Source organism: Lepidochelys kempii, chromosome 2, assembly GCF_965140285.1.
Source record: "Lepidochelys kempii isolate rLepKem1 chromosome 2, rLepKem1.hap1, whole genome shotgun sequence".
NCBI lineage: Eukaryota > Metazoa > Chordata > Testudines > Cheloniidae > Lepidochelys > Lepidochelys kempii.
In genome coordinates, this window is record NC_136381.1 from 270,132,260 (window position 1) to 270,160,176 (window position 27,917).

The following is a 27,917-nucleotide window of genomic DNA, read 5'->3' on the forward strand; positions in this document are numbered from 1 at the left end:
CAGTGAAGGACATTTATTTCTCTGCCCTGCCCACACAGCTGGCTTTAAAAACAAACACAGTCCTACCCGTTTTCATTCACCAGCATGATGATTGAGTTAAACCAAACTCTCAGTGCTTGTTCCGGAGCAGCAGAACCTCAGAGTTACGAACACCAGAGTTACGGACTGGCTGGTCAGCCACACACCGCATTTGGCACTGGAAGTACCTAATCAGGCAGCAGCAGAGACAAAAAAAAAAAAAAAAAAAAAGCAAATACAGTACTGTATTAAACGTAAACTACAAAAATAAAACAGCATTTTTTCTCCATAGTGAAATATCAAAGCTGCATTAAGTCAGTGTTCAGTTGTAAACTTTTGAAAGAACAACCCTAATGTTTTGTTCAGCGTTACGAACAGCCTGCATTCCCGAGGGGTTCGTAACTCTGAGATTCTACTGTGCTGAATGGCTCCTAGCATGAGCACCCAGCAGGGGAAACGAAGGTGAATTCTCTCGTGTGTCAGCAAAATAATTGGTAAAGACCAATTGGTTTGTGTCGTTTGTAGGGACTGTTTCAAAGCCTCTGTCAGAAGTCCCTCACTAGAAACTGCCAAGGGCACCGAAGGGAGTCATGGAGCAAGAGAGAAGGTTCTGTTGTGGATCGGTGACTGGCTACGAGATGAGACTAGACAGTCGATGTTCAGCGTGGCCAAAGGGGCACAGAGCATGCCGCAGTCTTCTAACCTAGGGCTGGTTTTTAGTATATTCATTAATTACCTGGAAAATGGGGTGAGTAGCCAGGTGGCAAAAACCACAGCAGACAATCAGGGTTAGTCAAGATTAGAGGAGACTGTGAGGAACTAGCAGGGGTGCCATTTAGGGGGGCAAGGAGATGGCTCTAGCCCCCCGCCCCTTCCGTAGGGGAGGTCTACTCACCCTAGCCCCAGACGGAGCTCTTAACTGCAACAGCTTCAGTGTGATATGTGATGAATTTGGAAGCTGGGAGCAGCAGACTTTGGGGCAGGGAGTTTGTTTACAAATAGGCAGGGTGATTAAGATAACAAAAGGCTTGTCATTAAAGTAAATTAAGGATCCTTAGATGATCCTGAAACCACTGCCAGACAATTCTGTTAAAAGGTAGGAAACAAAGGGTAGAATAAATGGTCAATTTCCAGAATGGAGAGAGGTAAATAGTGGTGTCCCCCAGGAGTCTGTACTGGGCCCAATGCTATTTAACATATTCATAAATGATCTGGGAAAAGGGGTAAACAGTGAGGTGGCAAAATTTGCAGATGATACAAAATTACTAAAGGCAGTTAAGACCCAGGCAGACTGCGAAGAGCTGCAGAAGGATCTCTCAAAACTGGGTGACTGGGCAACAAAATGGCAGATGAAATTCACTGTTGATAAATGCAAAGTAATGCACATTGGAAAACATAATCCCAACTCTACATGCAAAATGATGGGGTCTAAATTAGCTGAACCCGTCAATAAAGCGATCTTGGAGTCATTATGGATAGTTCTCTGCAAACATCTGTTCAATGTGCAGTGGCAATTAAAAAAGCTTCCAAAATATTGGGAATCGTTAGGAAAGGGTTAGATAAGACAGAAAATATCATATTGCCTCTATATAAATCCATGGTACGCCAACATCTTGAATGCTGCATGCAGATTTGGTCACCCCATCTCAAAAAAGATACATTGGAATTGGAAAAGGTACAGAGAAGGGCAGCAGAAATGATTAAGGGTATGAGGAGAGATTAATAAGACTGGGACTTTTCAGCATGGAAAAGAGACAAAGGGGGAATATGATAGAGGTGTGGAGAAAGTAAAGAAGGAAGAAAAGGAGGACTTGTGGCACCTTAGAGACTAACCAATTTATTTGAGCATAAGCTTTTGTGAGTGAGCTGTAGCTCACGAAAGCTTATGCTCAAATAAATTGGTTAGTCTCTAAGGTGCCACAAGACCTCCTTTTCTTTTTGCGAATACAGACTAACTCGGCTGTTACTCTGAAACCTGTCATTAAAGAGGGAAGAGTTATTTACTCCTTCACATAACACAAGAACTAGGGGTCACCCAATGACATTAATAGGCAGCAGATTTAAAACAAACAAACAAAGTGTTTCTTCACAGTCAACACGTGGAACTCTTTGTTGGGGGATGTTGTGAAGGCCAAGACTATAACAGGGTTCCAGTAAGAACTAGATACGTTCCTGGAGGATAGGTCCAGCAATGGCTATTAGCCAGGGTGGGCAGACATCCATGCATGTCCTTTGCCTCTGTTTGCCAGAAGCTGGGAGTGGGCAACAGGCCAACTTGATGATTCCCTGTTCTGTTCATTCCCTCTGGGGCACCTGGCATTGGCCACTGTTGGAAGACAGGATACTGGGCTAGATGGACCTTTGATCTTACCCAGTATGGCCATTCTGATGTTCTTCTATAGAACCCAGATGTATCTGCTCCCTACTGTAACCCATTAGACCCCACTCCCCTCCCAGAGCTGGGATAGAACCCAGGAGTCCTGATGGGCGCGCGCACCCTCTCTCTCTCTCTCTCTCTCTCTCCAGAGTTAGTAAGAATATACATTACAATTTTAAACCAGTGTCCCTTAAGTGATTTGCCACAAGATGATGTTAGAGTTGAGTGGGTCTAATATTTATTTATTTATTTATTTTTTATAAAGGAATTAGATACAGGGCTCCTGTCAGCTAATTGCTAAATTACCTGCCAAAAAACTAGAGTTTTCAAGTGCCTACATAGCCCCAGGAATCACGGGTTATTCCCCCTTCCCCCCCCACCAAAATCTGAAATGGTGCCCCTGGGAACAAGAGAGACCTAGCCAAGATGGGTGAATGGGCAACACCACAGCAGATGAAATTCACTGCTAACAAATGCAGAGCAAGGCAGTTTGGAAAGATCCATTTGAGCTATTTATTCACGTGTCTGGATTCTAGATCAATTGTCACCACTCAGACAAAGAACTGGGTGTTATTGCGGCAGAGCAATGGAAACCTCCGCTTCACGTACAGCACTGGCCCAGAAAAGTATGTGACGTGTTAGTGTGCCTGAAGATACAGTAAATATCACACTGACATCATGTGTCAGGGGTGTGCCCTGCCCTGAATATTGTGTTCAGTTCTGGTCAGCCTGTCCCATCAGTTCAATAGCACATACAGAGGGAGTTCAGGGACTGGTGCCAAATTAGAGGCCAGGAGGGACTTGTGAGTGAGGTGAGATTGAGACTGTTTAGTTTAGAGAGGAGATGAATGAGAGAGGACAGGATAGAGGTATAAGAACTGACTGGCATAGGGAGGGTAAATTTGCTGCTTCTGTTTATCCTCTTGCCCAGTGCAAGAGCAAGGGAACATTTAGTGACATTGAAAGGCAGCAGAAATTGAAAAACGTAAAATTAGAATGCGGAACTCATTGCCACATGGCAATATTGAGTCCAGGAGCTTTGCAGAATTCAGAAAAACATTAAGCACTCAGGGTTAATGCAAGCATCCAACATTACATTAGACAGGATAATTAAATATAATTGTGGAAACTATAAATTCTGCTTCAGGGCCTGAGCTGATAGCAATCACAAAGACTTTTCCCCTAGAAGCAGGTTATTCGCGTTCTGTGACATGGTTTCTTGTACTTCCGTTGAAGTAACTGGTACTGCTGCTGTTGGAGAGAGGGTACCCCTGCTCAGACCTAGTATGGCAACTCCTAAATTCCTGTGTCAGCAGTGAGTGGATTATTGCTGTGACTCGAAAATGCCCCATCCCTGGACAAGGGTCAGGGCTGTAAGGGGCAGGATGCTGCTGATGCAGAAGATGCTAACCAGGTGACAATTTGTGATTTCAGGCTCCGGTGACATTTGAGGATGTTGCAGTCTATTTCTCGCCGGAGGAGTGGAAGGAGTTAGCGGAATGGCAGAAAGAACTGTACTGGGATGTGATGAAGGAGAATTACGAGCTCGTCACCTCGCTAGGTAAAGAGACACGTTTGTGCTACTGGGGGCCGTGCAACACATGAAAAGCCACGTCACCAGACAGTTGCGTGGGATTCTCCCTGCGTGGAGCATGTGAGAATTGTATCTCTGACAATTCTCAGCTCTTGGGGGAATGAACAGACAGGGAAGCGCCTGCTAGCGAGGTCCTGCAGTCTCATTTTTAAGTGGTGTTCATTTCCTAGACAAAATACTGCGGGCTGCAGTTAAGCTGGTGCGTGCATGGATAACTTTAGGGGGATAAAACGCTGCAGGGTGTTGTAAACCAAACCAAGAGTTCTGAATCCAGGAAACTCAAAGTTAAATCTAAAGCAGCTAAGGTAAGAAACACACAGTGAAGGCTCAGAACACCGCAACTCTGCCCTCCAGTGAGGTCACACAATGGCTGCAGTGTTATGAGTAAAGGCACTTCAGTATTTGTTGTTCCAGAAGAGAAACTGGTTTTAAAAGACACATGAGATGTCGTTTCCCCCTCATGGTGTCACGCCACGTGACATGGTGACGGTCAGAACCAGAATCGCTCCATTTCCCTTCGGAAGAAAAGGTTATCGATATCTGAAAGCGGGTGGCAGAACTGGACGCTGAGGCCAGCTGATAGCAACAGTAACGATCAGGCTGTAACAGGGTAGGCGAGACCAGCCAGCCGGCACACTGACCAGAATGCTTCACTTCCCTGTGAGGATTTGCATCAGAGGGGCGTGGGAGTTTGGAGGGAAGGGTTCTGTGAGGTGGGGGGTGTTCGGGTGCTAAGGGCGAGGGAGTTTCCTGCCTAGGACACTGCGTAAAGGGAAGAGAATGGGAAATGGGAAGAGAGGGAGCTGGCAGACAGGTAATTACAGAGGAGCTGGAGTTAGGGTGCTGAGGGATAGAGGCAAACTTGGGTACGTAGGTGCTGCTTCTCTGAGTCAGTTGCTCCTGCTCACATGAAGACCGAGCTGGGCCATAGGCAGTGGCTGAGTTGGGCAGGACGTTGAATGCAAGGGAAGGAGGTTGGGAATTCCTGCCGGAAGGCAGTGTGGACAGCTGGAGAAGGGTACCAGGGTTCGAGATGGTGAGAGTTGTTGGAGAAGATGATTTCAGCAACGCTCGGGACCGCAGCCAGTTTGATATGGGTCACCACATTCCCTGAACCGCGCTGGCAGGACCCATTTTTCCCCACAGCCCGTGTGAACCTCACGCCCGCTACCCAGATGCCACGAGAGCGGCGCGGAGGGAGAGAGCTGCACGGGCAGCTCCGTGTGTGTAGGAGCCATAACTTCTCCTGGTACAAGGACAAGGGCATTCCATGAAATTGAAAGGTACCTTTGAAGAGCTGCAGTCAGTCCAGGTGTGCCTCCTTGAGGCTGTGGCTGGGAGTTAGCTTTTGCCCCATATGGCCCCCCCCTTGTCTGCTCCCGTTCTCTCTTTGCGACTCAAAGTGCTCCCTCTTCATGACTTGCCCCTGCAGCCTGGTTGCTGCACAATCCCCCAGCCTCCAGGGCGTTAGGAACAATCTTTTCCGATAGGCAGCATATTCTAATGGTCCTCGCCCCTGCCTCTGAAGCCAGTGTGATTAGTCATGGTCCGACAGGAGAGGGGACTGGATAGATGACGGTCTGATCCAGTCTGGTGACTCCTGTGTGCTTTAACATTTCCACGAGCCGGTTTCAGAGCTGGCGGAATTCAGCGGAAGCTGATAGAGCTTTATCCCTCAGCTTGTAACCTGCCTGCTGGGTGCAGGCATGCACAAGGGGAAGTGGAAGTAGAAGTAGCTGGGCAGTGAGGCAGTGTCAGGGAATGGGAGCTGATGTACAGTACAGGATGAGTGACTAGCTGGCAGGAGGATCGGTGATAAAGTTGCACCCACTTAAAGACTTTGGTCTCAGTAGAGGGTAGGTGAATTTTCTCCAGGACAGTACCAGCAGCATGGAAGCCCGGGATTCATTTTAAGGCCATGGGGCTTCCAATAAGTACATAAAGTGATTTCCTAGATAGTGAGCAGCTTTCAAACTGGACCCCAACGTGTTTTCCATCCTCCTCCAGCTGCTTCTATTAGCCCCTCTGTGTGGTCTCCCTGGCTGCCCTTCCAGAGTGTGAGAAACTCTGGGGTGAGGGGAATCAGCAGCTAGCTTTCCTTCTCGGGTCCCCTGCTGAGGGAGCCCAGCTGCAGTGAGGCCGATCCAGCCATGCTGCTGACAGTGGCTAGGCAGATGCTGAGTTAAGACTGTTGCTCATTGTATACCAATGTGCTCGCTTTATTGGTATCCCATCACCTCCCTCCCCATAGCCCCATTTGTTTGTCTCCCCCAGCTGTTGTGTCTTGATACAACCTAGAGCGGGAGCTGTCTGGGGCAGGGATGGTCTGACGTCTCTTCACTGCATGTCTCAGTGCCTGGCAAAATGGGACCCTGGTCCTTGACTGCATCCCTAGGTGCTGCTGCTATACAGACTGTAATGCTCCCAACGGTGATGCAAGAGCGTGAATGTCAACCTCAGTGCAGCCTGTTCAAAACCAGGGCACAAACCCCAGCCAGACTCCAGCTGTGTGTCTCTTAGTCCCCAGCTGAGACGTGGGCCCGAGCAGGGATCCGGCCTGTCCGCATCACACAAATAATACATAACAATAAGTCTGAGATTCCAACTGTGTTTCTCCCAGGGAGGTTTGACAGCCCCTGGGGGTTTGCAATTAATAGAAACTTTTGTTTAAACGAGAAACGTTTCTTTTGCTACCATCACATGGAATAACATCTGGTCTGTTGTTTTCTCTCTAGTAGATGATGAGATTGTGAATGAAAGTATGGAGGAGAAGAATCAGGAGGAAGATGCTGAAAACCTGCTTCCTGTGAAGACCTTTTCAGTGAAGCTTAAAGAGAAAGTTTCCCAAAGTTCAGTGAAGGTGAAAAACTGCCTGAGTCAGAGCAAACTCCAGACAACGCAAAGAAACTCAGTAGGAAACACGCAAGGGCTATCCACAAACAGCACGGCTCAGCAGAAAGCCCAGGTGACGGAGAGACCAGACGCCCTTCAGGAATGCAAACGAAGCTGTGTGGAGAAGACAGATCTCCTAATACGACAGAGGAACCACAAGAGGGAGAGGCCGTTTCCCTGCAGTGAGTGTGGGAAATGCTTCTCTCAGAAAGGGGACCTGAAGATCCACCTGAGAATCCACACAGGGGAGCGGCCATACGCATGCACCGAGTGTGGGAAAAGCTTCACCCAGAGGGGATACCTGAAGATCCACCTGAGACTCCACACAGGGGAGAAGCCCTTTCCATGCACTGAATGCGGAAAAAGGTTCCCGTCAAAGGGGGATCTCAAAATGCACCAGAGGAAGCACACGGGGGAGAGGCCCTTTCTGTGCAGTGAATGTGGGAAGAGCTTCACTCGCAAGGTGGACCTCAAAGTCCACCAGAGGAAACACACGGGAGAGAGGCCCTTTACTTGCACCGAGTGCGGGAAGAGTTTTACTTCCAAGGGCTATCTCAAGATACACCTGGGACAGCACAAGGGGAAGAGGCCGTTCACATGTCTGGAGTGTGGGAAAAGCTTCATTTCCAAGGGCTCCCTCAAGGCGCACCAGAGAATCCACACGGGTGAGACGCCCTTCACATGCACTGAGTGTGCGAAGAGCTTCACCACCAAGGGCTATCTCAAGATACACCAGAGGCTGCACACGGGGGAGACCCCGTATCCCTGTGCCGAGTGTGGGAAACGCTTCACCACCAAGGGCTATCTGAAGATACACCAGAAAATCCACACGGACGGGACCCCCTTCATCTGCAGTGATTGCGGGAAGAGCTTTGCCACCATGCGATATCTCAAGATGCACCAGAGAAGCCACACGGGGGAGACCACATTCACCTGCGCGGAGTGTGGGGAGAGCTTCGCCCAGAAGGGCTATCTCCGCATCCACCAGCGGATGCACACAGGGGAGGGCCTGTTCACCTGCTCTGACTGTGGGAAAAGCTTCACTGCCAAGTACCTGCGGATCCACCAGCGAATGCACACAGGGGAGAGGCCCTTCACTTGCACGGAATGTGGGAAAAGCTTCACTGCGGAGGGGTCTCTGAAAATCCACCTGAAGATCCACAGCAGGGTGCTGCTGAGTATATGCACCGACTGCGGGAAAAGCTTCTCCTCCATGCGCTATCTCAAGGTGCACCAGAAAACCCATTCCCAAGAGCCGGTGATACTACCCAGCGAAAGTGGGGACGGTTTCCCGCAGAAGATGCTTGCCACTGTCCCTCAGAAAGCCCACCGAGAAATGATCTCATTTACCTGCAAGGACTGTGGGAAAAGCTTCTGCCAGAAGTCTAATTTAATAACGCACCAGAAAGCCCACACGCAGGAGAGACAGGTTCTAACACACAGGCCCAGCGCCGGCCCTGCTGCCGCATCACTGACATCAGTGAAGTTGCACCCAGTGAATTTGGCTCAGGAAGTTTTAAGAGCAGGGAAAGATCATCTCGACCCAAATCCCTATCCCCTGGTCATGGATTTAAAGCCCAGCTTCCAGTTTGCTCTGCAGACCTGTCCACTTTCCCCAGGAGTAAATCTAGGTGTCTCTTGAGCTCATGTGGCATCCCGCTCCTGCTGATGACGTATTCCATGTGGTTATTGTTACCTTTTGCATGATGTAGCTCTGCCCAGGTTCCTCCATTTACTCCCAATTCCTAACCCTCCCCTGTTGCACCCTTCCAAGGAAGCTGGATGGTACCCGGTCCTGTAGTGCCCCAGGTGGGGACTCACAAGAGCCTTACATGCTACCACATCCTTTGGTTTTCCTTCTCTTCTATCCATGCAGCATAGCATCTGGTCTGGCTTTTTTGCTGCAGCTTCGCATTGAGTAGGTGGTTTCAATGATTTTATCACAATCAATCCCACTTGCGTGCTGGGTGACTAGGGATACAGAGCATAGATTCCCCTCCATTGCTTGCTCACTCACACACTAATTTAATTGAACTGCATTTCTGATCAGTCAGTGCAGTCACCTACACAATACAGATCCTTTACCACCCAGTGCCCAGATCCGTATGATCTTTTCTGACTCCGTTTAGCATCACATACAAACCCTGAGCTCTGGGGCTGCATTCATCCCACGTATAACTTCACTGGAGATACACCGGGGTGAATTGGGACTTTGCAGAAGCCTCCTTAGGATGGCAGAGGCCATAGAATCGACCCTGAGCCATTCCACTCATCATCCAGTCTGTTGCTCCCTGTTGACTCCTGTTCTGGGAGTGCCGCGTGTTTGAGAAAGTTCACTGAAAACCCAAGTTAACGTAACAGATGAGCAAACCGCAAAAGAGGCCAGGAATCATCGATGTGCTCAGTGCATGAAAAGTTCCCTCCGGAGGAGAAAGGGCAGAACTAGACAGCAAGCCCAGGCTGGAAAGAACAAATGTTGGTTCTGGTGGTGGTGGAAGAGCAGCGTGTGAGAAGATCCACCTTCGAGGCCAAGGGAGACATTGCACATGCAGCCGTCAGATGTATGGGGAGGGAGAAAAGCCAAAGTCACTGAAATGGCAGCATGGAGCCCATGACATTCATGCAATAAGTCCCTCTATATTCTACAGCAGAGAACTTGCAAGGGACCAAAGGCAGGTGGCAAACAGCAGAAGAGCTGCTGGCAAGAGGTCCAGGCTAACTCCCTGGAGAAGGTGGACGAGACTACAAGGATCATCATAATCATAGATGGAAAAGAGCTGCGAGATCATCTAAGTGATTATGTGACTGAGACCTGCCCCAGCCAGCTTCCTTCATTCCTGCATCTGTGTTTTAGGGGGCTCTGCTTCCCCCGGACATTGGGCTGGACGAGTTCCTGAGGGACACTGGGCAACAGCGGCTGAGGAGAAGGCATTCTGCCCCTTTCTCAGGTTTATTCCCACAGCAACCGATATTGTGCCAGGCTCCCCTGGAGTTTTGCAGTTACTAACTCTGGGCCTTATCCTTGTGGGACAGGTCAAACGATAGCATCTTGTAGGGCCCTGTACTGATACAGCCTCTGGGGATGGGGCTGGCTTTCACTCATCCCCACAGCCAGGCCTCTCCTGTGTCAGCTCCGCATGGCGTGTCCTGGGGCCAGAAGCAGCTTCCTTTTCTGTGAGGTGGTGTTCAGAGGGTCGGGTGTTCTGGCTGGTGCTCAGTGTCTCTGACTTGTCACACTTCCCGGTGAATAACTCCCAGAAGTTTTTAACACCAATGGTTGGCGCCTGTCCCGCAGGTTCCAGGGCTTGGAGATCTGGTTCTCCCAGCTCCTTCACTGCTGCACAGGAATCGTTCAGGATGTCCTTGATGTCTCCCAGTTGTCCTGCACGCACCTCGGGAGCTGCCTTTGTTCAGAGCGTCTGTGGATGTTTATGGCTCAAGGCAGCGCAGGTGCTCATGTGATGCTGATGGTGCTGCGGAGCGGGTAGGGCTGGGAGCTGGGGACTCCAGGGTTCTAACGGGCTCGGCTCTGGATTCCCTGTGTGACCTTGAGTCACTGCCCCTCTCTGTGCTCCGGTTTCCCTTCTGTAAAAGGCAAGTAGGGCTGGCTCTCCAGCCACAAAGTGGAGCTAGTTCCTCTTGATCACAGCCCTAAATGCTGAGCGTCGCTCTGAGAGGACGCAGAGATGATCTCGCTGGGGAAAATGAGTCACTCACGGTCCCCTGACCTTCTTGAGGATTCAAGGCATGACATGTACAAGCTCCAGGGACTGGAAGCCAGGACTTTCACCTCTGACACTGGCTCAGTATGTAACCATGGAGATGTCACATTACCCGCTCTATGCCTCAGTTTCCCTGTCTGGAACATGTAGGGTTGTGAGGATTAATGTTGATATTTGGCTTTGAGATGCACTGCTGAACGGCACTAGAGACAGGGCGAGTATTATCCTCACTAAGCAATTTCTGCGGGAGAGGTTTGCTCCACTGCTCTCAGTTCTTATGGGCACTTTCTACATGTGTTTTCCTAATATGCCAGTTACCAAAGGATCTGGGCACTAAAGCCACAAATTAATAAAAAATTAGGACCATCCTGCCTTCCCCTCAATGGAACTAGTCACAGAGCACAAGTGGTAATGCAACAGATGGCAGAATCAGTTCTTTGGAGTGGCTGGGTCTTGCTCTAAAGGAAATACTACGGCCAGTCTATCTTCCTCCTCGGTAGCTTGGGGAGTCGGACGCCCCAGGGGTGCATATGGGAACTGTGAACAGATTCACCTGACACGCTGCCTGGTTCCATACATTTGCACTGAGCTGTGTTGCATAAGAGATAAAGAGGTAGGAATAGCAGGCAGGGGGAGAAAGACACCATGGGTCATATTCTCAGCTGCAGTAAATCAGCATAGTGCTCCTGACTTCAGTGGCTGAATCCAGCCCCATGCTTCTGAACCCAGGAGTCTGCTGGTGCTGCCTAACATGGACATCCTGCTTCCCCTACCATCCCTGGCTTGGGTGTACAATCAAATGATTAAAGACACTGCCACTAATGTATGGTGGAAAGGCCAAGGCCAAATAAAACTATGCTACCCCATGGACTGCCATTAGGTTGTACAGATGTCACTGGCCAAAATTTGGTTGGCTCTGTGCACATAAATACCATTTATAAGGTAGAAAGGGCAATCCTCGACTCAGAAAACAAGTCTGGGAACCTGCTGTGTATTTCCATGCACGTTGGATGAGACTGGGAGCAGGGAGGACGGCATAGGACAAAAAGTGGGGGTTAATGGATTACAGATTGTTGTAATAAGCCCTAACTGAGTCCTCCTCCTCCTCAAAGGAAACCTGCATAACGCTTTCAAAAGACAAGCCTGGGAGCTTAAATCCCTAGACACTAAAGCTCGTGGGCTGAACAGAGACACGGGAGTCCTGGCTTATTACAGCAATCTGTAACCTACTAACCCCCTGCTTTTTGTCCTCTGACCACAGAGGTGCTAACGGGACACTCTACCTTGCATGGTCCCTTGCAGTATGCGCTAACTACTCATGCCAAACAATCCGTCCCACCTGGCCTTTAGCTGTGATGCTCCCAGAACAGTTCCCAGAGCTCTGGGCAGCTCTACACTTAAAACCCTGTCAGCGCAGCTGCGCCACTGTAGTGTGTAAGTGAAGCTGCTCCTGTGCCGATGGGAAAGAGCTCTCCCATTGGCATAGTTAACCCACCTCCCTGAGAGGTGGTAGCTGTGTCGGCAGGAGAAACTCTGCTGACATAGTGCTGTCTACATCGGGGGTGTGTGTGTGTGTGTTAGGTGTGGATTTTTCACACCCCAAGCGACGTGATTATACCGATTCAGGTCTGCAGTGTAGACCAGACCTCTGTGCGGCTTGAAAGCTTGTCTCTCACCAGGAGAAGCTGATCCAATACAAGGTATTACATCCCCACCTACGCTAGAGGGCGAAATTTGGGGGGGAGGGATAGCTCAGTGGTTTGAGCATTGGCCTGTTAAACCCAGGGTTGTGAGTTCAATCCTTGAGGGGGCCATTTGGGATCTGGGGCAAAAATTGGGGATTGGTCCTGCTTTGAGCAGGGGGCTGGACTAGATGACCTCCTGAGGTCCCTTCCAACCCTGATATTCTATGATTCTATGAAATTCATAGAGCACAAGGCCTATGTCCCATGTCAGCCTCTCTGCTGCCCTCTGCCTAGTAGGAGAATTTCACCTCGGGTGAGTGTTAGACCCAAAGGATGGATGATGCCAGGGGCTAGATAAATGTGGTTGAAAGGACTGGACGTAGGCATCAAAGAACAGCCTATGAGTGCTGTGAGGAGCCTCAGACATGCTACACCAATTAACCACCTGGCTATCGGGCAGTTAAGGCACCAGCGGAGAACAGCCAGATGCTATGGGGGCAGGGCAGGGCAGACAAGACAATTCCGTCAGTGCAGAGCTGAGAAAGGAAGCTCAAGAGGACTGACATAGAATCATAGTGCTGGGTTTGAGAAATCCTTTGGTTAGGGAAGGAAATTAGTTGAATATTTGCTCCATTTACAAAGAGCCGTTACAGCAAATATAGAAAGTGGACATTAATATACTAATATGGAGAAAAGGCCATAAATTCAGGCAACTGAATGATGGGTTTTGAAGGACACGTTTTCAAGCCTCTTCAGCATAAATCTTAAAAAGAAGACAAGCCCCGGGAAAGCCCCAGGATGTAAGAACTTAAGATCCTACCTGGTTTCTCCATTTAAGTTGTTCTGTGAATCTGAAAGGTAAAGATTTGGTATCTAAATCTTTCCAGAGAGGTTCTGGAGATGCCTCAAGAAATGAGAAGTGGCTCAGAGAAAATGGCAGGACCAGAATCCAGAAGCCCATCTGGGTTACAGTAAATGGAACATGGGTTAAACAAGATGGTAAGAAGCAGCAGAAGAGGGTGAACTGCCAGAAGTCGGAGCAGACTCTGAGCATATGTGTGAGGAAAACGGGAACACTGAGCTCTATAGCTGCGATTCCTGATGCGTCACCTTTCTTTCTAGTCCTGGAGGAAACACAACATAAAGCCATTTGTTGCCTTAACGTAATGGGCTCAACCAGTCCTTGAAACTGAAACTAAAGTGGCCTCTTTGTGAGTTTGCTTGAGGGTGACTTCTGAGGTTCAGAAAGGGGTCATGATGCTTTCCAGTGTCTTCAGTGTTTGATGAGTGATTTCTGGTTTTTCTATTTTACCATTGCAGGGACTCCATGATAAGGGGCCAAACCCAGTCTCATTTACAACCATGTAAATTCCACAGGGAGGGTCAGGCCAATGTCCATTAGAGGCCAATCTAAGGGCTCCCACTGACTTTCACAGCATTGAATCAGGCCTGAACTCCACTGCAGTCAGGGAAGCTGCTCCATAATTCAGTTGCTGTGTGGAAGAGTGGAATCGGGCCCCAGGGTGGAACCTTGCCAAAGGGGATAGGAGAAATGTGTTTCTTTAACCTACTGAGAAGATGAGGTAGGGGCTGTAAACAGAAATGTTTGAATGTAAATACAACGAGGACACATTGCATGGGTTTCTGATTTTAATTATGTTTTTTTTTATCATGCGTTGTATTGTTGGTCTCTCTACAAAGAAACAGGGAGAGAGGCTGGATAAAGCCAGGGCCAAGGCGTGCCTCTGTTGGAATCAGTGGGACAGGGTTTCACTTTTCATTCTGATCCTTGGGATTTGTTTTCCAGGTGTGATCACAGGTTTTCCAAGTATGGGTCTAGTTATTTCGTCTGACCAAGTACGAGTTTGGGCTCCACGGTAGCACTGTGAGAATCAGAGAGAAAGGGGAAAGTCAGATATAGGGTCCTATTATCTTCATTGCTCAGCCCGGAAGGGGATTAGAAGAAGAAACCCCGCAAACAAGCTGATGTGATGGTGTCCACTTTCCATCTGAGCCAGAGGAATCCTTTCCCACGTGGTAGCTTGCTGCAGGGTTTAGAGCTGAATTGGGGAAAAAAGTCCTTTATTTCCACTATGGTTTTCTATAGTGCTAGAACTTTTTGCAAAGCGCATAAAAACTAGTTCTGTGCGGGCTATTAGAGTAGGAGAGTACAAACATGTATGCGTCTGCTGTGCTGTTGATTCTACAAAGCTACTATTCCCAGCGTTACGCAGAGCGTGAAATAGAATTTAACAAAGTTTCAGGTTTCTGGGGTAAAGTAGGCCTGAAATATTGGCACTTAATTGTCTTCCTAAACAAAATAATTCAGCTAGTTTTATAAGGAATGAACATATTCCTTACAAGAGAATTTGTATATTTAATACATTCTTTTTGCTGATTGCTTTGAAGAATGATCTCAGAAGAAAAGGTCTGCAAATCTTAGACTGCTACAATCTGTATGATTTAGATGAACATTTTAAATTTTTTCCTTTTGTCAATCAACGTCACCAATAAAGGCTTGTTTCTTTTAGAGACTATGTAGGTACAGGCTGGTAACTTTGTATAGCGTGCAAAACACTCAAACATTAAGAGAGATTATCCTAACAAAATCTAAAAGGGACACAGTATTATGGGATGTAAAATGGCATGATCTCCAACTGGATAACGCAGCACTGGGTGGCCATGGGAGTATGATGACTACAGCCTTAGACTGTACTACAGTCATATGGCACATTCAAAGACAGACAGACCTCAGGAAGATACAGCCATACTTGATGCTTGGAAGTTCTAGCAAGATATGGGACTGGGGCTGGAGCGGCTGTTGGCTCTGTCTTATATACCGAGTAATATTTCTGAGCCCGCTATGGTGCAGGTACTTTTCGTGTTTTAGGCTTCGTTACTCAGTGTGTACGAATAATGAAACACATGGTAAACATGCAAAAGAAAATAAGGGTTGTCTATATATATAAGGTAATCAGGGCATCCATGTCTCACATGTATTTGGCTATTCTGTATGCATAATTTATGCCTGTTGATTACTTTATTTAATCTTTGGCTCTTTTTTGCTTCTTTGCTCGTTTGTTCTTCTCTATATTTCTAAATAAAGAGGAAAGAAAAAGTTAAGGAGGAAAAGTCAAAATCTCTGTCAGGTGCGAGTGTAACAGATAAAATAGCCGTTCGTGCGGCATTTCACATAGTACCACACACGCCGATTAAAAACGAGCACTGTACAGTATCAGGGAAGCACACGTTAGATGGATTAAGAGCTGGCCAGTTAACAGATCTCAAAAAGTACTTGCCAATGAGGAATCTTTGAATGGGGATGTTTCTAAGGCCGTTCTGCAGGAACTGGTACTAGGGTTGCTGCTATTCAATATTTTCAGCAGTGATCGGGCAGTCAATATAAAATCACCACTCATAACATTTGCACGTGACACCATGTGGTGGCACGGCAACTGATGATGAGAGGACAGCAATAGAGAATCACTGGGCAAGCTGGGCCCAGTCAAACAAAATGCGTTTTAAGATGGCCAAATATAAAGTGATAGATGTAGGAAAAAGAAATGCTGGCTTGCCCTCCAGACTGGGGGACTGGCTTCTGGGAAGCAGTGACTCTGGAAAGGGTCTAGGGCTGAGAGTGGACAGGTGATTGGCTATGAGCTTCCAGTGTGACGGAGGCAAAAGGGGCTAATGTGATCCTTGGATGTATAAACAGGAGGCGTGAGGAGGTGATTTGGCCTCTGTACACAGCCCTGGTGAGACTGAAACTGGAATCCTGTGGACAGTTCTGGTGTCCGTATTTTTTAAAAGATGTAGAACAATTGGAGAGGGTGCAGGAGACAGCCACAAACCTGATCTGAGTGCTGGAGAAAATGCCTTGCAGGGAGAGACTCCATGAGCTCCATCTATTTAGCTTACCAAAAAGATTGAGAGGTGACTTGATCTCCGTGTCTAAGGACCTTCACAAGGAGAAAATACCAAGTACTGACAGGCTCTTTAATCCAGCAGAGAAGGGCAGAGCAAGAACCAATGCCTGGAAGCTGAAGCCAGACAAATTCAAATTGGAAATAAGGCACAATGTTTTAAATAAGGGTGATTAACCATTGGAACCAACTCCCAAGGCCAGTGGTGGATTCTCCAGCTCTTCATGTTTTCTAGGGTTATCTAGGGTATCAAGACTGGAGGCATTTCTGGAAGTTTGCTTTAGTCAAACACAAGTTACTGGGCTCAATGTAGGGGTAACTGGGTGAAATTTAAGGGCCTGGGATATACAGGTGGTTGGTCTCAATGATTTTATAGTCCTGCCTGGCCTTAACTTGATTAATCTGTAAGTACAGCATCAGTTAATAAAGATTCTAGAGTTTAAACCAAAAGCCGAGATCTAGGATGAGGCAACGCTACACCTGAATGAAGCTTCCCTGAGTCCTTCAAACATTGCGTAGGCTGAGCCTCCCAAAGCTGGTACCTGATGTTTGAAAAGCACAAAGCAAGTGGAGGCAATTCAGGGTGGAAATGGGAAAAAATCCTTTCTCCTGCACTTTGTCTTGGCTATTTAGATTATGAAATCTTTGGGGATGAAACTGGGTTTTACTGGGCCATGTCTGCACTACAAACTGGTTTGTCCAAGTTACATCGGCCTACAGCCACCATTGTCTGCCTACGTGGCTGCTTGCATTGGCTCTGTGTGGACTCCCCAGGGGTCCTTGAGTAAGTGTCAAGTGCAGTGCACCACAGGTAGGTATCCCAGCATGCCACACGCCACCTTCCAGGATAATGGCTTTGGGGGAATGTTCACAGTGTTGTGGGATAGTAATGACTTGCCCAGAGAGCTCTGGGTGCTACAGATCAGGTTTCCAGCATGCAACTTCTCCATCCCATAACGACATCGATAGTCCATAATTTTTGCACCATTTAAAAAAAAATCCCACAAGCCTGTACAGCACTTTTCAGTGCCTGCCACCTCTTAGCGAAGCACAGAGCATGCAAAACTCTGCACTATTCTTATGAACATTGCAGCTCCAGGATGCACAATGCTCCTGTATTTGCAGACGCACAGGAAGGTCCGCAACAGGGGACGTGATGCCATCTTTAAGGACAGTTTCCTGAGGTACTTTGCAAAAAAAACAATTCAGGGTTGCTGGTGGCATGCACAGAGCAGCTGCCCTTGGTGGAATGATGCTTCTGAGCCCTAACTGGAGGGATCACATCGTAATGCAGTTTTGGGATGAGCAGGGGCTGCAGAACTTTCGGATTCAAAAGGCCACGTTCCTGGCCGTGTGTGCCAAGTTCACCCCAGCCCTCCAGCGCAATGACACCAGCATGAGAACTGTACTGACAATGAAAAAGTGAATGGTGATCACACACGGGCAGCTTCCAATGCCGGAATGCTGGTCAGTGGGAAATCATTTTGGAGTTGGCAAATCCACAGTGGGAGCTGTTGTCATGCAAGTGTGCCGGGCCATCAATCATCTTCTGCTATGCAGGACAGTGACCCTCAGCAATGTGCAGGAAATAGTGGATGGATTTGCAGTAATTTGGTTCTTGAAACACGGTGGGGTGATAGATGACACACACGTCCCTATGTTGGCACCATCCCACCTTGCCACAGAGTACAGCAACAGAAAGGGCTAGTTTTCTATGGTTTATGCAAATATTGGTGGATCATCAGGAGACTTCACCAACATCACTGTAGCTGGCCAGGGGAAGTGTATGATGCTTGCATCTTTAAAAACACAGGGCTGTTCCGAAAGCTGCACACAGGGACATTCTCTCCTAGCCAGCAGATCACCATTAGCGATCGTGAAATGCCAGTAATGATTTCTGGAGACCCAGCCTGCCCTGCCTTATGGAGCTGTACACCAGCCACCTTGACAGCACCCAGGGAAGATTCAGCAACTGGCTCAGGAGGTGCATTGAATGTTGAATGTCTCCTTGGTAGAGTGAAGGGACGCTGCTGGAGTTTACTAACTTGATTAGATCTTAGTGAGAAAAACATCCCAATGGTTATAGCTGCCTGTTTTGTCCTGCATAAGATCATAGAATCCTAGAATATCAGGGTTGGAAGGGACCTCAGGAGGTCGACTAGTCCAACCCCCTGCTCAAAGCAGGACCAACGCCCAACTAAATCATCCCAGCCAGGGCTTTGTCAAGCCTGACCTTAAAAACTTCTAAGACAGGAGATTCCACCACCTCCCTAGGTAACGCATTCCAGTGTTTCACCACCCTCCAAGTGAAAAAGTTTTTCCTAATATCCAACCTAAACCTCCCCCACTACAACTTGAGACCATTACTCCTCTTTCTGTCATCTGCTACCATTGAGAACAGTCTAGATCCATCCTCTTTGGAACCCCCTTTCAGGTAGTTGAAAGCAGCTATCAAATCCCCCCTCATTCTTCTCTTCTGCAGACTAAACAATCCCAGTTCCCTCAGCCTCTCCTCATAAGTCATGTGTTCCAGTCCCCTCATCATTTTTGTTGCCCTCCGCTGGACGCTTTCCAATTTTTTCACATCCTTCTTGTAGTGTGGGGCCCTGGACACAGCACTCCAGATGAGGCCTCACCAATGTCGAATAGAGGGGGATGATCACATCCCTCGATCTGCTGGCAATGCCCCTACTTATACATCCCAAAATGCCATTGGCCTTCTCAGCAAGATCTGTGAGGTAAAGGGAGAAAAGCTTCTGCCAGGGTTGGGGTGGAGTGGCTGGCCGCTGACTTTGAGTGTTAGGATATAGATATTCAGGCCTGTCTGTAAAGGCCTATACTCTAAGAATTTAGGTGTATTCCTATCACTTGGCTAGTTAGAGGTATAAAAGAAAGAATCAAAATCACTGTCTGCCAGTGTAAGGTCTTTCTCTTACTGTGACAGTCTGAGGCCCTGTTCTTAGGCTAAGGCCTTTGGCTAAGCAGCAGAGGCAGCCATAAGCTGGGAAGTGAACGGTCACATCCTCACATTCCAAACTAGTCACATTGAAATAAGGTGCTATTGGGCTGTTAGGAATTTAATCCTGTCCTTATAGTGCCTATCACCTTGTTAGCCGACAGCCAAGGATGTTTAGTGAGGTGCCAGCTATGCCCGTTTATATCATCCGTGACTTTAACCGCTAGGACGCACTGTCCCTTCGCGGCGGGCAGCCCGGGCTAGGCTGACGGATGCCCCAAGGTCCTAACCACCCGTGACTTTAACTGCTAGAGCTCAGAGCTCCTTCGCAGCGGGCAGTCAATACTGACTGACAGGTGCCCCAATGGCAGCACTAAGAGCCTCTCCACACCCGTGACTTTAACTGCTAGAGCTCAGAGCTCCTTTGCAGCGGGCAGCCAGGATTGACTGACAGGTGCCCCAAGAGTTTGCCCCGTGGAGGCGGCACAACTCAACGCTAGGCTCTTAGTACTCTCACCTAATGGCCAGGCTTTAGAGCCAAAACGGCTGAGGTTCTTTAATTGTGTTGGCTGCTTTACAGTAAACCAGAGAAAACAAGTCAGGCTTATGCATAAATGGTTACCAAAATTTATTAAGCTAGATTCTAATCATGTGGTTACAAAATTGCTAGTGCCTACTTATTTAAATGTAGAGATGTTACACACACAAACAAGTTACAAAACTGAAGCCACAATCCCAAAGAAAACAAAGTATAGAGCTCTATTTCAAAATATGTGTACACTAAAGATAGGAGATCAGGTGTGGGTGCTTCTTACCCTCCTTGCATCTCTCGATTCCAGCGGTGCCAAGCCAGGATCGGTCACTCAATTCCGCGGAAAGACGAATAAGGGACAAGGCGTAGGGACCCTCTTAGCTGCAGAAGCCTTGGGAGGCTGTCACTTATCTGACCAGCAGATAGATAGTGAAAAGCACTCAAAAATCATGGTGCTGTAGGTCCCCTACTTATACCTCTGTACTCCTTTATTCTCTTTCTCCTTTCTTATGCCAAATTGAGGCTGGTCTGTCGGGGTGACGCCAGCTTTCACAAGAGTAGTTTACACTTGCAAAGGAGAGAAACAATAAGTGTCGACTACTGGACATTTCTTTTATCAGGGTAAATATTTTCCCAACTAGGATGTTGGTGTGTGTGCATCACGCTATTTAGTTGGGGCTAAGAGCCATGTCTGTCACAGGGCCTCTGCCTGCTGTGAGCTTAATCCTTGTATCTGTTCCCAGAGGCACATTGTAGCAGCACACCTGTGCTTTCACAGCTTCAAAGGCTGTGCTGGAATATATGTTAAGTGCTCTGTTCCTGCTTCCTCCTGTGTTTCCAGCAATGCTGGTCTGAGGGGGGTGGCGGCTGTCTGGCTACACACCTCCAGAGAAAGGGAAGTGCCTAGAAGCTGTAAAAGGAAATTGAGGTTGATAGTTTTCTGTCTGGTAAGAACTCACTTATCAATAGACACAGCTGGGAAACTCTTATGTCTTTACAGATGTAGTTGTGAAATCCTCACTTCTGTATTGTTTTGTCATTATAGTTCCCACTTTGCTATTGTTTATTGGCATGGTCTCTGTCTGGTTCTGTGATTGCTTCTGTCTGCTGTATAATTAATTTTGCTGGGTGTAAACTAATTAAGGTGGTGGGATATAATTGGTTAGCTAATCCATGTTAGGATTGGTTAGTTAAATGTTAGTAGAATGATTGGTTAAGGTATAGCTAAGAATATTACTATATAAATTAGGGGCAAACAGGAAGTAAGTTGGGATTCGAAAATAAGGAAAAAAGGAACTTGTATTTAAGCTTGCTGGAAGTTCACCCCAATAAACATCGAATTGTTTGCACCTTCGGACTTCGGGTATTGTTGCTCTCTGTTCATGCGAGAAGGACCAGGAAAGTAAGTGGGTGAAGGAATAAGCCCCCTAACATCTTGGTGCCGTGACTCGTAATGCTGCTGTGTGGCCCGTGAGGAAGCCAAACGGTACCTGGCGTCTCACTGTGGATTACAGGGCACTAAATTCTCTGGCCAATTCACCAGCCTCAGTGGTGGCAGCATACCCTGAAATGTTGGCCCGTATTGGACCCCAATTCTGAATTTTCACTGTTTTGGACATAGCTAATGGGTTTTAGTCTCTGCCACTAGCTACCTCATGTCAGTATAAAACTGCATTCACATGGGAGGGCAGACAGTTCTGCTGGACAGTCCTACCCCAGGGATATAGGGACTCCCCTGCAATTTTTCACAGATACATGAGACAGGCTCTGGAGGGGGTGGATTCAGCAAGGTGCATACAATATGTAGACGACCTGTTGCTAATGTCAGGGACAGAGGAAGAAGACAGGGAACTAACCGAGCAGGTCCTGCAAGCTTTGGCAAGAGCAGGATTGAAGGTCAATGAGAAAAAGGCTCAGATGGGACAGACAAGAGTGAACTACTTAGGAGTGGAAGTGTCTCAGATGGGAAAGGAAATCGATAAGGGACGGGTGCAACTGATCCAGTCCCTGCCACTGCCTACGGATGTTAAAAGCTTGCAAAGTTTTCTGGGTCTAACTGGATTTTGCAGGGATTTTGTGGCCAATTATGCAGAAATAGCCCAGCCTCTATTTGACCTAACCCGAGCCTCAACTTGGGAGTGGTCAGAAGAGTGTACTGAGGCAGTGAGAGTGCTAAAGGAAAACCTGGCCAGTGCTGGCCTCCCCAGATGGGGAGAAATTCTTTTATCTGTATCCTTTGGTATCGGACACTACCATTGGTTGTGCATTAACACAGGAGTATGGAGCAAAGGACCGACCTGTGGCCTTTGCCTCTCGACTTTTGAGTGCTGTGGAATTGAAGTATGGGTGGTGTGAAAAGGTGCTGTTGTGCTCCTACTGGGGGGTAGGGAAATTTAAATACCTTACGGGAATGCAGAAAGTCATAGTCCGATCTCATGACCCCCTGTGGCTGTTAAACATGCACACTATCTTACAGGGACAAGTGAGTGGGTAGCGTATTGCTAAATGGTTGCTGGCTCTACAGGCAGAAAACATTAAAGCAGAGGTGTTAAAGGAACCCATAGTCTGGGTAGCTGGATTACATCTGGCTGGCACCCCACACCAATGTGAAGCCAGCCCAGGTAAAACCCAACATCAGGTGTTTCGGGCAGCTAATCCCAATCAGGTAAAGGAGGGGACACTAGTATGGTTTTTGGATGGAAGTTGTAGCTATCAAGGGGGACGGAAAACTGCAGGCTTAGCTGTTGTGGGAATCAGAGGCAATGAGACAGTCAGCACCATTGGTTTCTCACTAGAAGCAAAGTCAGCTCAGGAGGCAGAACTGGCAGCCTTGCTAACAGCTTTAAATGAAGTGGATCCCAAATTTGAGGCAGAATGTTGGGTGGTGGTAGATTCAGATTATGTATTTCGTGGTGCCACATTAATGCTGAGATGGTGGGCAGATAATCATTTCAGGGCGACAGACGGCTCCACAATCAAGCATGCTACCTGGTGGAAGCGAGTGGAGGAGCTGAGTCACTCTTTTACATGGATCAATGTGGTAAAGGTAAAGGCACACAAGAAAACAGGACCCCTAAGCAAAGGGAATAATCTGGCCGATGTAGAGGCCAAGCAGGCTGCAACAGAGGCACCCCCATGGCCCTGGGAGCCAGAAGAGAGTGTGTCTATCACAGTGTTAACAAGAAGCGGGGTGGATACAGATCGGGGAGGGCGAATTCGAGAGTTGCAGGAATCTGACCCAGGACTGGAAGGCATCATGAAACTTGGGGCCAGGCATGTGCCAAAGGTGGAACTAATGGAAGGGATTTGGTGCGTCTTAACAACTGAGGGACCGGTCATGTTGTGCCCTCAGGGAAGTCGGGCAGCTTTCTTAAGCTGGGTGCATGGGAGCTTGGCAGGGGGACACCCCGGGTTTGAGGAGGCCCTGGGAACTTTAAAAAGGTTGTGCTGGTGGCCAGGAATGGCAGCTGATTTAAAATCACATCTGGAACGTTGTTTGGACTGTGCCAGGCACAGCCCACCTCACAAGGTGCTAAGGGGAGAATTAATGAGACAAGCCCCAAGGGGACCATGGGAAAGAATACAAATTGATTACACAGGACCCCTACCACCAGATCACAGGAAAAACCGATTCATGTTGGTGGTAGTGGATGCTTTCAGCCGGTGGGTGGAAGCTTTCCCCACAAAGTATCAAACAGCCCGGGTAACTGCTGCAATACTGGTAAATGAGGTATTCACTCGCTGGGGGGTCCCAAAGGTGATTGACTCAGACCAAGGAGCTGCTTTTCGGTCAGATCTGTTAGGGGAGCTATCGGCCCTCACTGGAATCACACAGTTGTTCCACATTGCTTACCACCCCCAGGCTGCGGGGCAGGGGGAACGCATGAACCGCACCATTAAAAGTGAGCTAAGAAAGGGAGTGGAAGTCGGAGGAAAAAACTGGTCACAGTTACTGCCCTTTGTCTTAATGAGAATAAGGGCCCGAGAATCAAAGGGCACAGGATTTTCTCCATATGAAGCTCTCATGGGAAGGCCTATGGAACAGTGGGAAAATCTACTTACCCCAGTACCTGGGGAAGTCACTACACACGGCTTAACACAAGAATGGATTTTAACTTTAATTGACCATGTAAAACAAGTACAGCAGGCGGTGGCCTGGCGAGACGAGCAAGGAGCAGCAAGAGTCAGAGCGTGGTACGACCTGCCTGGGGAGCGTGATCTACCCAAGGTGGGAGATCTAGTGATGTACAAGATTCCAGGTCAACACCATCCATTCCCAGCTCCTAAATGGAAGGGCCCCTATCTTGTCCTTGACCAATTAGGGCCCAGTCTGCTATTACTGGGTACAGAGAATGGAGGACGGGAGTGGGTTCACTGCACGCAAATAAAAAGGTACAAACAGGGGATTGGGAAAGGGGACATGTAAATTTTGTTATGTGTGTATTACAGGTTAATTCAAAAAGGAGAAAAGGATGAAAATTCCCTGGCCCTGGATGGAACAATTACTAGTGCTAATCACGATTGTCACATTTACAAATTCTATTCAGATCCCACGATGTGAAGTGTCAAAAGGAGGAAACACATGGACGGCTACACATGCAACCTGTGGTAATAAAGCTAATGAAGACTATGAGAATCTCCCCATAGAAAGATGTACCACTAATACTCCAACAGGAATTTGGCAGTGTCGGTATATGGTTTATGGATTAGATGGGGGAATCCCAACCAGGTGGAGAATATCAAATTTATCAGGAAATATTGCATGGTACTCCCTGGGTGCTGCCATGATTAACGATAGTGAAAAACACAGTTACCCAGCTATGTGGTTTGTTACAGAGGGTCCAAAGAATATAACCCTCTGGTCTCCTGGAGCAAATGAACCCTCTTGGGAAAATAGGGCCCCACATTGAGGGTGTGATGTTACCATATGTAACCACAATGGTACTTCCATGGAAGATAATCCCCAAAGGTGTGATTGTTATGTACATATTACATGAGGCGTAAAATCCCCTTTGGGACGCTGGGTGTACGATGAGTTAACCATTTTACAGAATGTAACCCTACAGGTGATATGGATGCCAAGTTGGAAGAATCCAAATTTAAAGTGGCCACAGCCTGGAGCCAAGAATATTCCCCGACGAGCAAATGTCTGGGAGCCATTGTGGGAGCAGGTGCAGCCAGCACTTTTTAACATGTCCTTTCACTCTATTACATGGGTGGTACGCCCCAAGGAATGGTGGGTGGACCAAATCCATCCTAATTGTAGTATGTACATAAAAGGATTGAAACAACAATTCAATGCATGGGTGAGGGGACACACCTGGAATCGTCGTCGGAAAAGGGGATTGTGGGCAGCTGGGAACACTATGCTGGGTACATGGAATCTGGGGGACGAGTGGGTAACCAAACAATTAGTAAGCCAAAATGTGAAATTTCAACAACAAATTAATGAATTAATGGCACAGCAACTATCAGCAGTTGCCACAGGGTGGAGGACAGCAGTAGAGGTAAACTTGCAGTTAACTCATTGGGCAGGGGACCTGGTGACATGGGTAGAAGATGGCTTCAGAAGACTAACATGGGGAGAAGTGTGCATAGGTATTCAAAATGCTCAGTTAATAATGTTAATGGATATTATGAGAGATGCTTGGTCAGAACAATGGCCTTCAGTATTGAATCGGGAAGCTAGCCCATATTTATCCACAATTGCAAAAACATACCCATCTACCTGGAAAATAACATCCCCGACCTGTGGGGACAGTTCTTGTGTAATTGTTACTATGATACCATGGGAAGGAAATGCAAATAAGGTGGTTCCCTTGTCCCCTATGGGAGTAAGTAGGGAAGGGGGAGCACGTTGGGAGCCACTAGGGAATAGGTGGGGGGCATGGAATGGGGTAAATTGGACTGTCATCACATTAAGCAGTTGTATATCCAGAGGAGGAATATGGATGTGCCCCTCTCCTATGACTATGGAGGAGCAGGATCAATGGCCTATTGCAAAGGGGGGGCATTTAGGGGTAATGTATATGGGGTATGGTGTATTCTGTTGGGAATGTATGCAATCCTGCAATATAACACTAGGAGGCAAAATCCTTCCAGTGTATGACAAAATTATGAACTTCTATACTCTGCCACCTGGACTATGGTGCACCAATGGATCAGTGAACTCAATCGTTGTAAACAATCGAACCAGCACCTACTACCCGATACCGTACCAAGTAGTTGAATTGGTTTGGACAATACCAAATTTCACTGTGGATATTCAATGGACACACAATATGGACAAAAGTACACAGAGATTACAAGAGCAACTTGCTGCAAGCGACAACAGTTGGACACACTTACAATACACACTACAGGATGGCGCTGACAAAATGTTAACCTTATCAAAGGAGGAGAAGCAGTGTTTTTGGTGGTGGCCAGGATGTTGGACCATACTGCAGTGGTCAGGACTCTCGGTGTTGCTGTGGATTATCATAGCAGCTGGTGTATTGTTAACTATATGTGTGTTACATTGCATATGGAAACGATCACGGGGGGCACAACCCCCTAGAGAACAGCCACTAATTATAACTTATAAGTAATGTAGTAAGCCCCCCCAAGTGTACTAGACAACCCGGACCCAACCTTCTCGGGCCCACTACACTGGGAAGTCTGGAACACTAATTGGAATAGGTGTGGTATGCCCGTACGAGAGAAGGTGCAGGGCACTATACCACACAAGGGGCAGTGGGACAGATGGAGCATCGACACCTTCCACCTCGATGCCTGGCCCTATCAGGAAATGTGTCACCATATGTCCTATGCTTTTCCAGGGATACCTGGGCAGGAGGATCCCAAAAGAAAAAGAAAAAAAAAAGGGGTGGAGTGTTAGGATATAGATATTCAGGCCTGTCTGTAAAGGCCTATACTCTAAGAATTTAGGTGTATTCCTATCACTTGGCTAGTTAGAGGTATAAAAGAAAGAATCAAAATCACTGTCTGCCAGTGTAAGGGCCTTCTCTTACTGTGACAGTCTGAGGCCCTGTTCTTAGGCTAAGGCCTTTGGCTAAGCGACAGAGGCAGCCATAAGCTGGGAAGTGAACGGTCACCTCCTCACATCCCAAACTAGTCCCATTGAAATCAGGTGCTATTGGGCTGTTAGGAATTTAATCCTGTCCTTATAGTGCCTATCACCTCCAGAGAAAGGGAAGTGCCTAGAAGCTGTAAAAGGAAATTGAGGTTGATAGTTTTCTGTCTGGTAAGAACTCACTTATCAATAGACACAGCTGGGAAACTCTTATGTCTTTACAGATGTAGTTGTGAAATCCTCACTTCTGTATTGTTTTGTCATTATAGTTCCCACTTTGCTATTGTTTATTGGCATGGTCTCTGTCTGGTTCTGTGATTGCTTCTGTCTGCTGTATAATTAATTTTGCTGGGTGTAAACTAATTAAGGTGGTGGGATATAATTGGTTAGCTAATCCATGTTAGGATTGGTTAGTTAAATGTTAGTAGAATGATTGGTTAAGGTATAGCTAAGAATATTACTATATAAATTAGGGGCAAACAGGAAGTAAGTTGGGATTCGAAAATAAGGAAAAAAGGAACTTGTATTTAAGCTTGCTGGAAGTTCACCCCAATAAACATCGAATTGTTTGCACCTTCGGACTTCGGGTATTGTTGCTCTCTGTTCATGCGAGAAGGACCAGGGAAGTAAGTGGGTGAAGGAATAAGCCCCCTAACATTGAACAGCCAGAGACAAGGGCCATTACATGAGCCCAAGGTGGAGTTAGGCAGTGGAGGCAGGTTTTGAAAGAGCACTTGAATGGTCAGCCCTGGGAGTGTGTGTTTGTTGGGCCTAGAGCTTTGCGCAGGGTTTGTGGTACATTTATAAATCTGTCTGGGTGTTTTCCTGAAGTATGAATGTTGTGGTGCTTGGTGTGTGTTGACAAGTACAGCTTGCTTTGGCCACCAGTCTGCCATATTTGCTGGGAACTAGAAGACCATTTGATTTGCCAAAAATAGAACTTTTAACAAGTGGGGGGGAACCAGTGCACTGTGCAGAAAGCCAATGGTCACAAAAACCCCACAGGCGACATTAAACAAATGTCACATAGCTTAACGGGGTGAAAATTTGAAAGTGGAAAGGAATGAACTTTTACATCTATTTGAGTACACAAAGGCAGCCCATTGTGGCTACTCATACACTAGCCGTGGTTCTCTCAGGTCAGTG

At 47.5% G+C, this 27,917-nt stretch overlaps 1 protein-coding gene across 5 annotated transcripts; it reads left to right on the forward strand.

Moving 5' to 3' along the window:
* Positions 1-428: 428 nt before the first annotated feature.
* LOC140905768 (uncharacterized) lies at positions 429-27,352 on the forward strand. 5 transcript variants are annotated; one of them, XM_073329217.2, is made up of 3 exons: positions 429-766; positions 3,830-3,956; positions 6,728-27,352. In XM_073329217.2, exons 1-3 carry the CDS (start codon positions 674-676, stop codon positions 8,521-8,523), a joined length of 2,016 nt encoding a protein of 671 aa, XP_073185318.2. In that variant the 5' UTR covers positions 429-673; the 3' UTR covers positions 8,524-27,352. The 5 variants fall into 5 exon arrangements, with proteins under 5 accessions (XP_073185318.2, XP_073185317.2, XP_073185319.2 ...); XM_073329216.2 differs by having other exon boundaries at positions 430-766; positions 6,725-27,352; XM_073329218.2 differs by lacking the exon at positions 429-766 and adding an exon at positions 5,136-5,272 and having other exon boundaries at positions 3,870-3,956; positions 6,725-27,352.
* Positions 27,353-27,917: the final 565 nt, after the last annotated feature.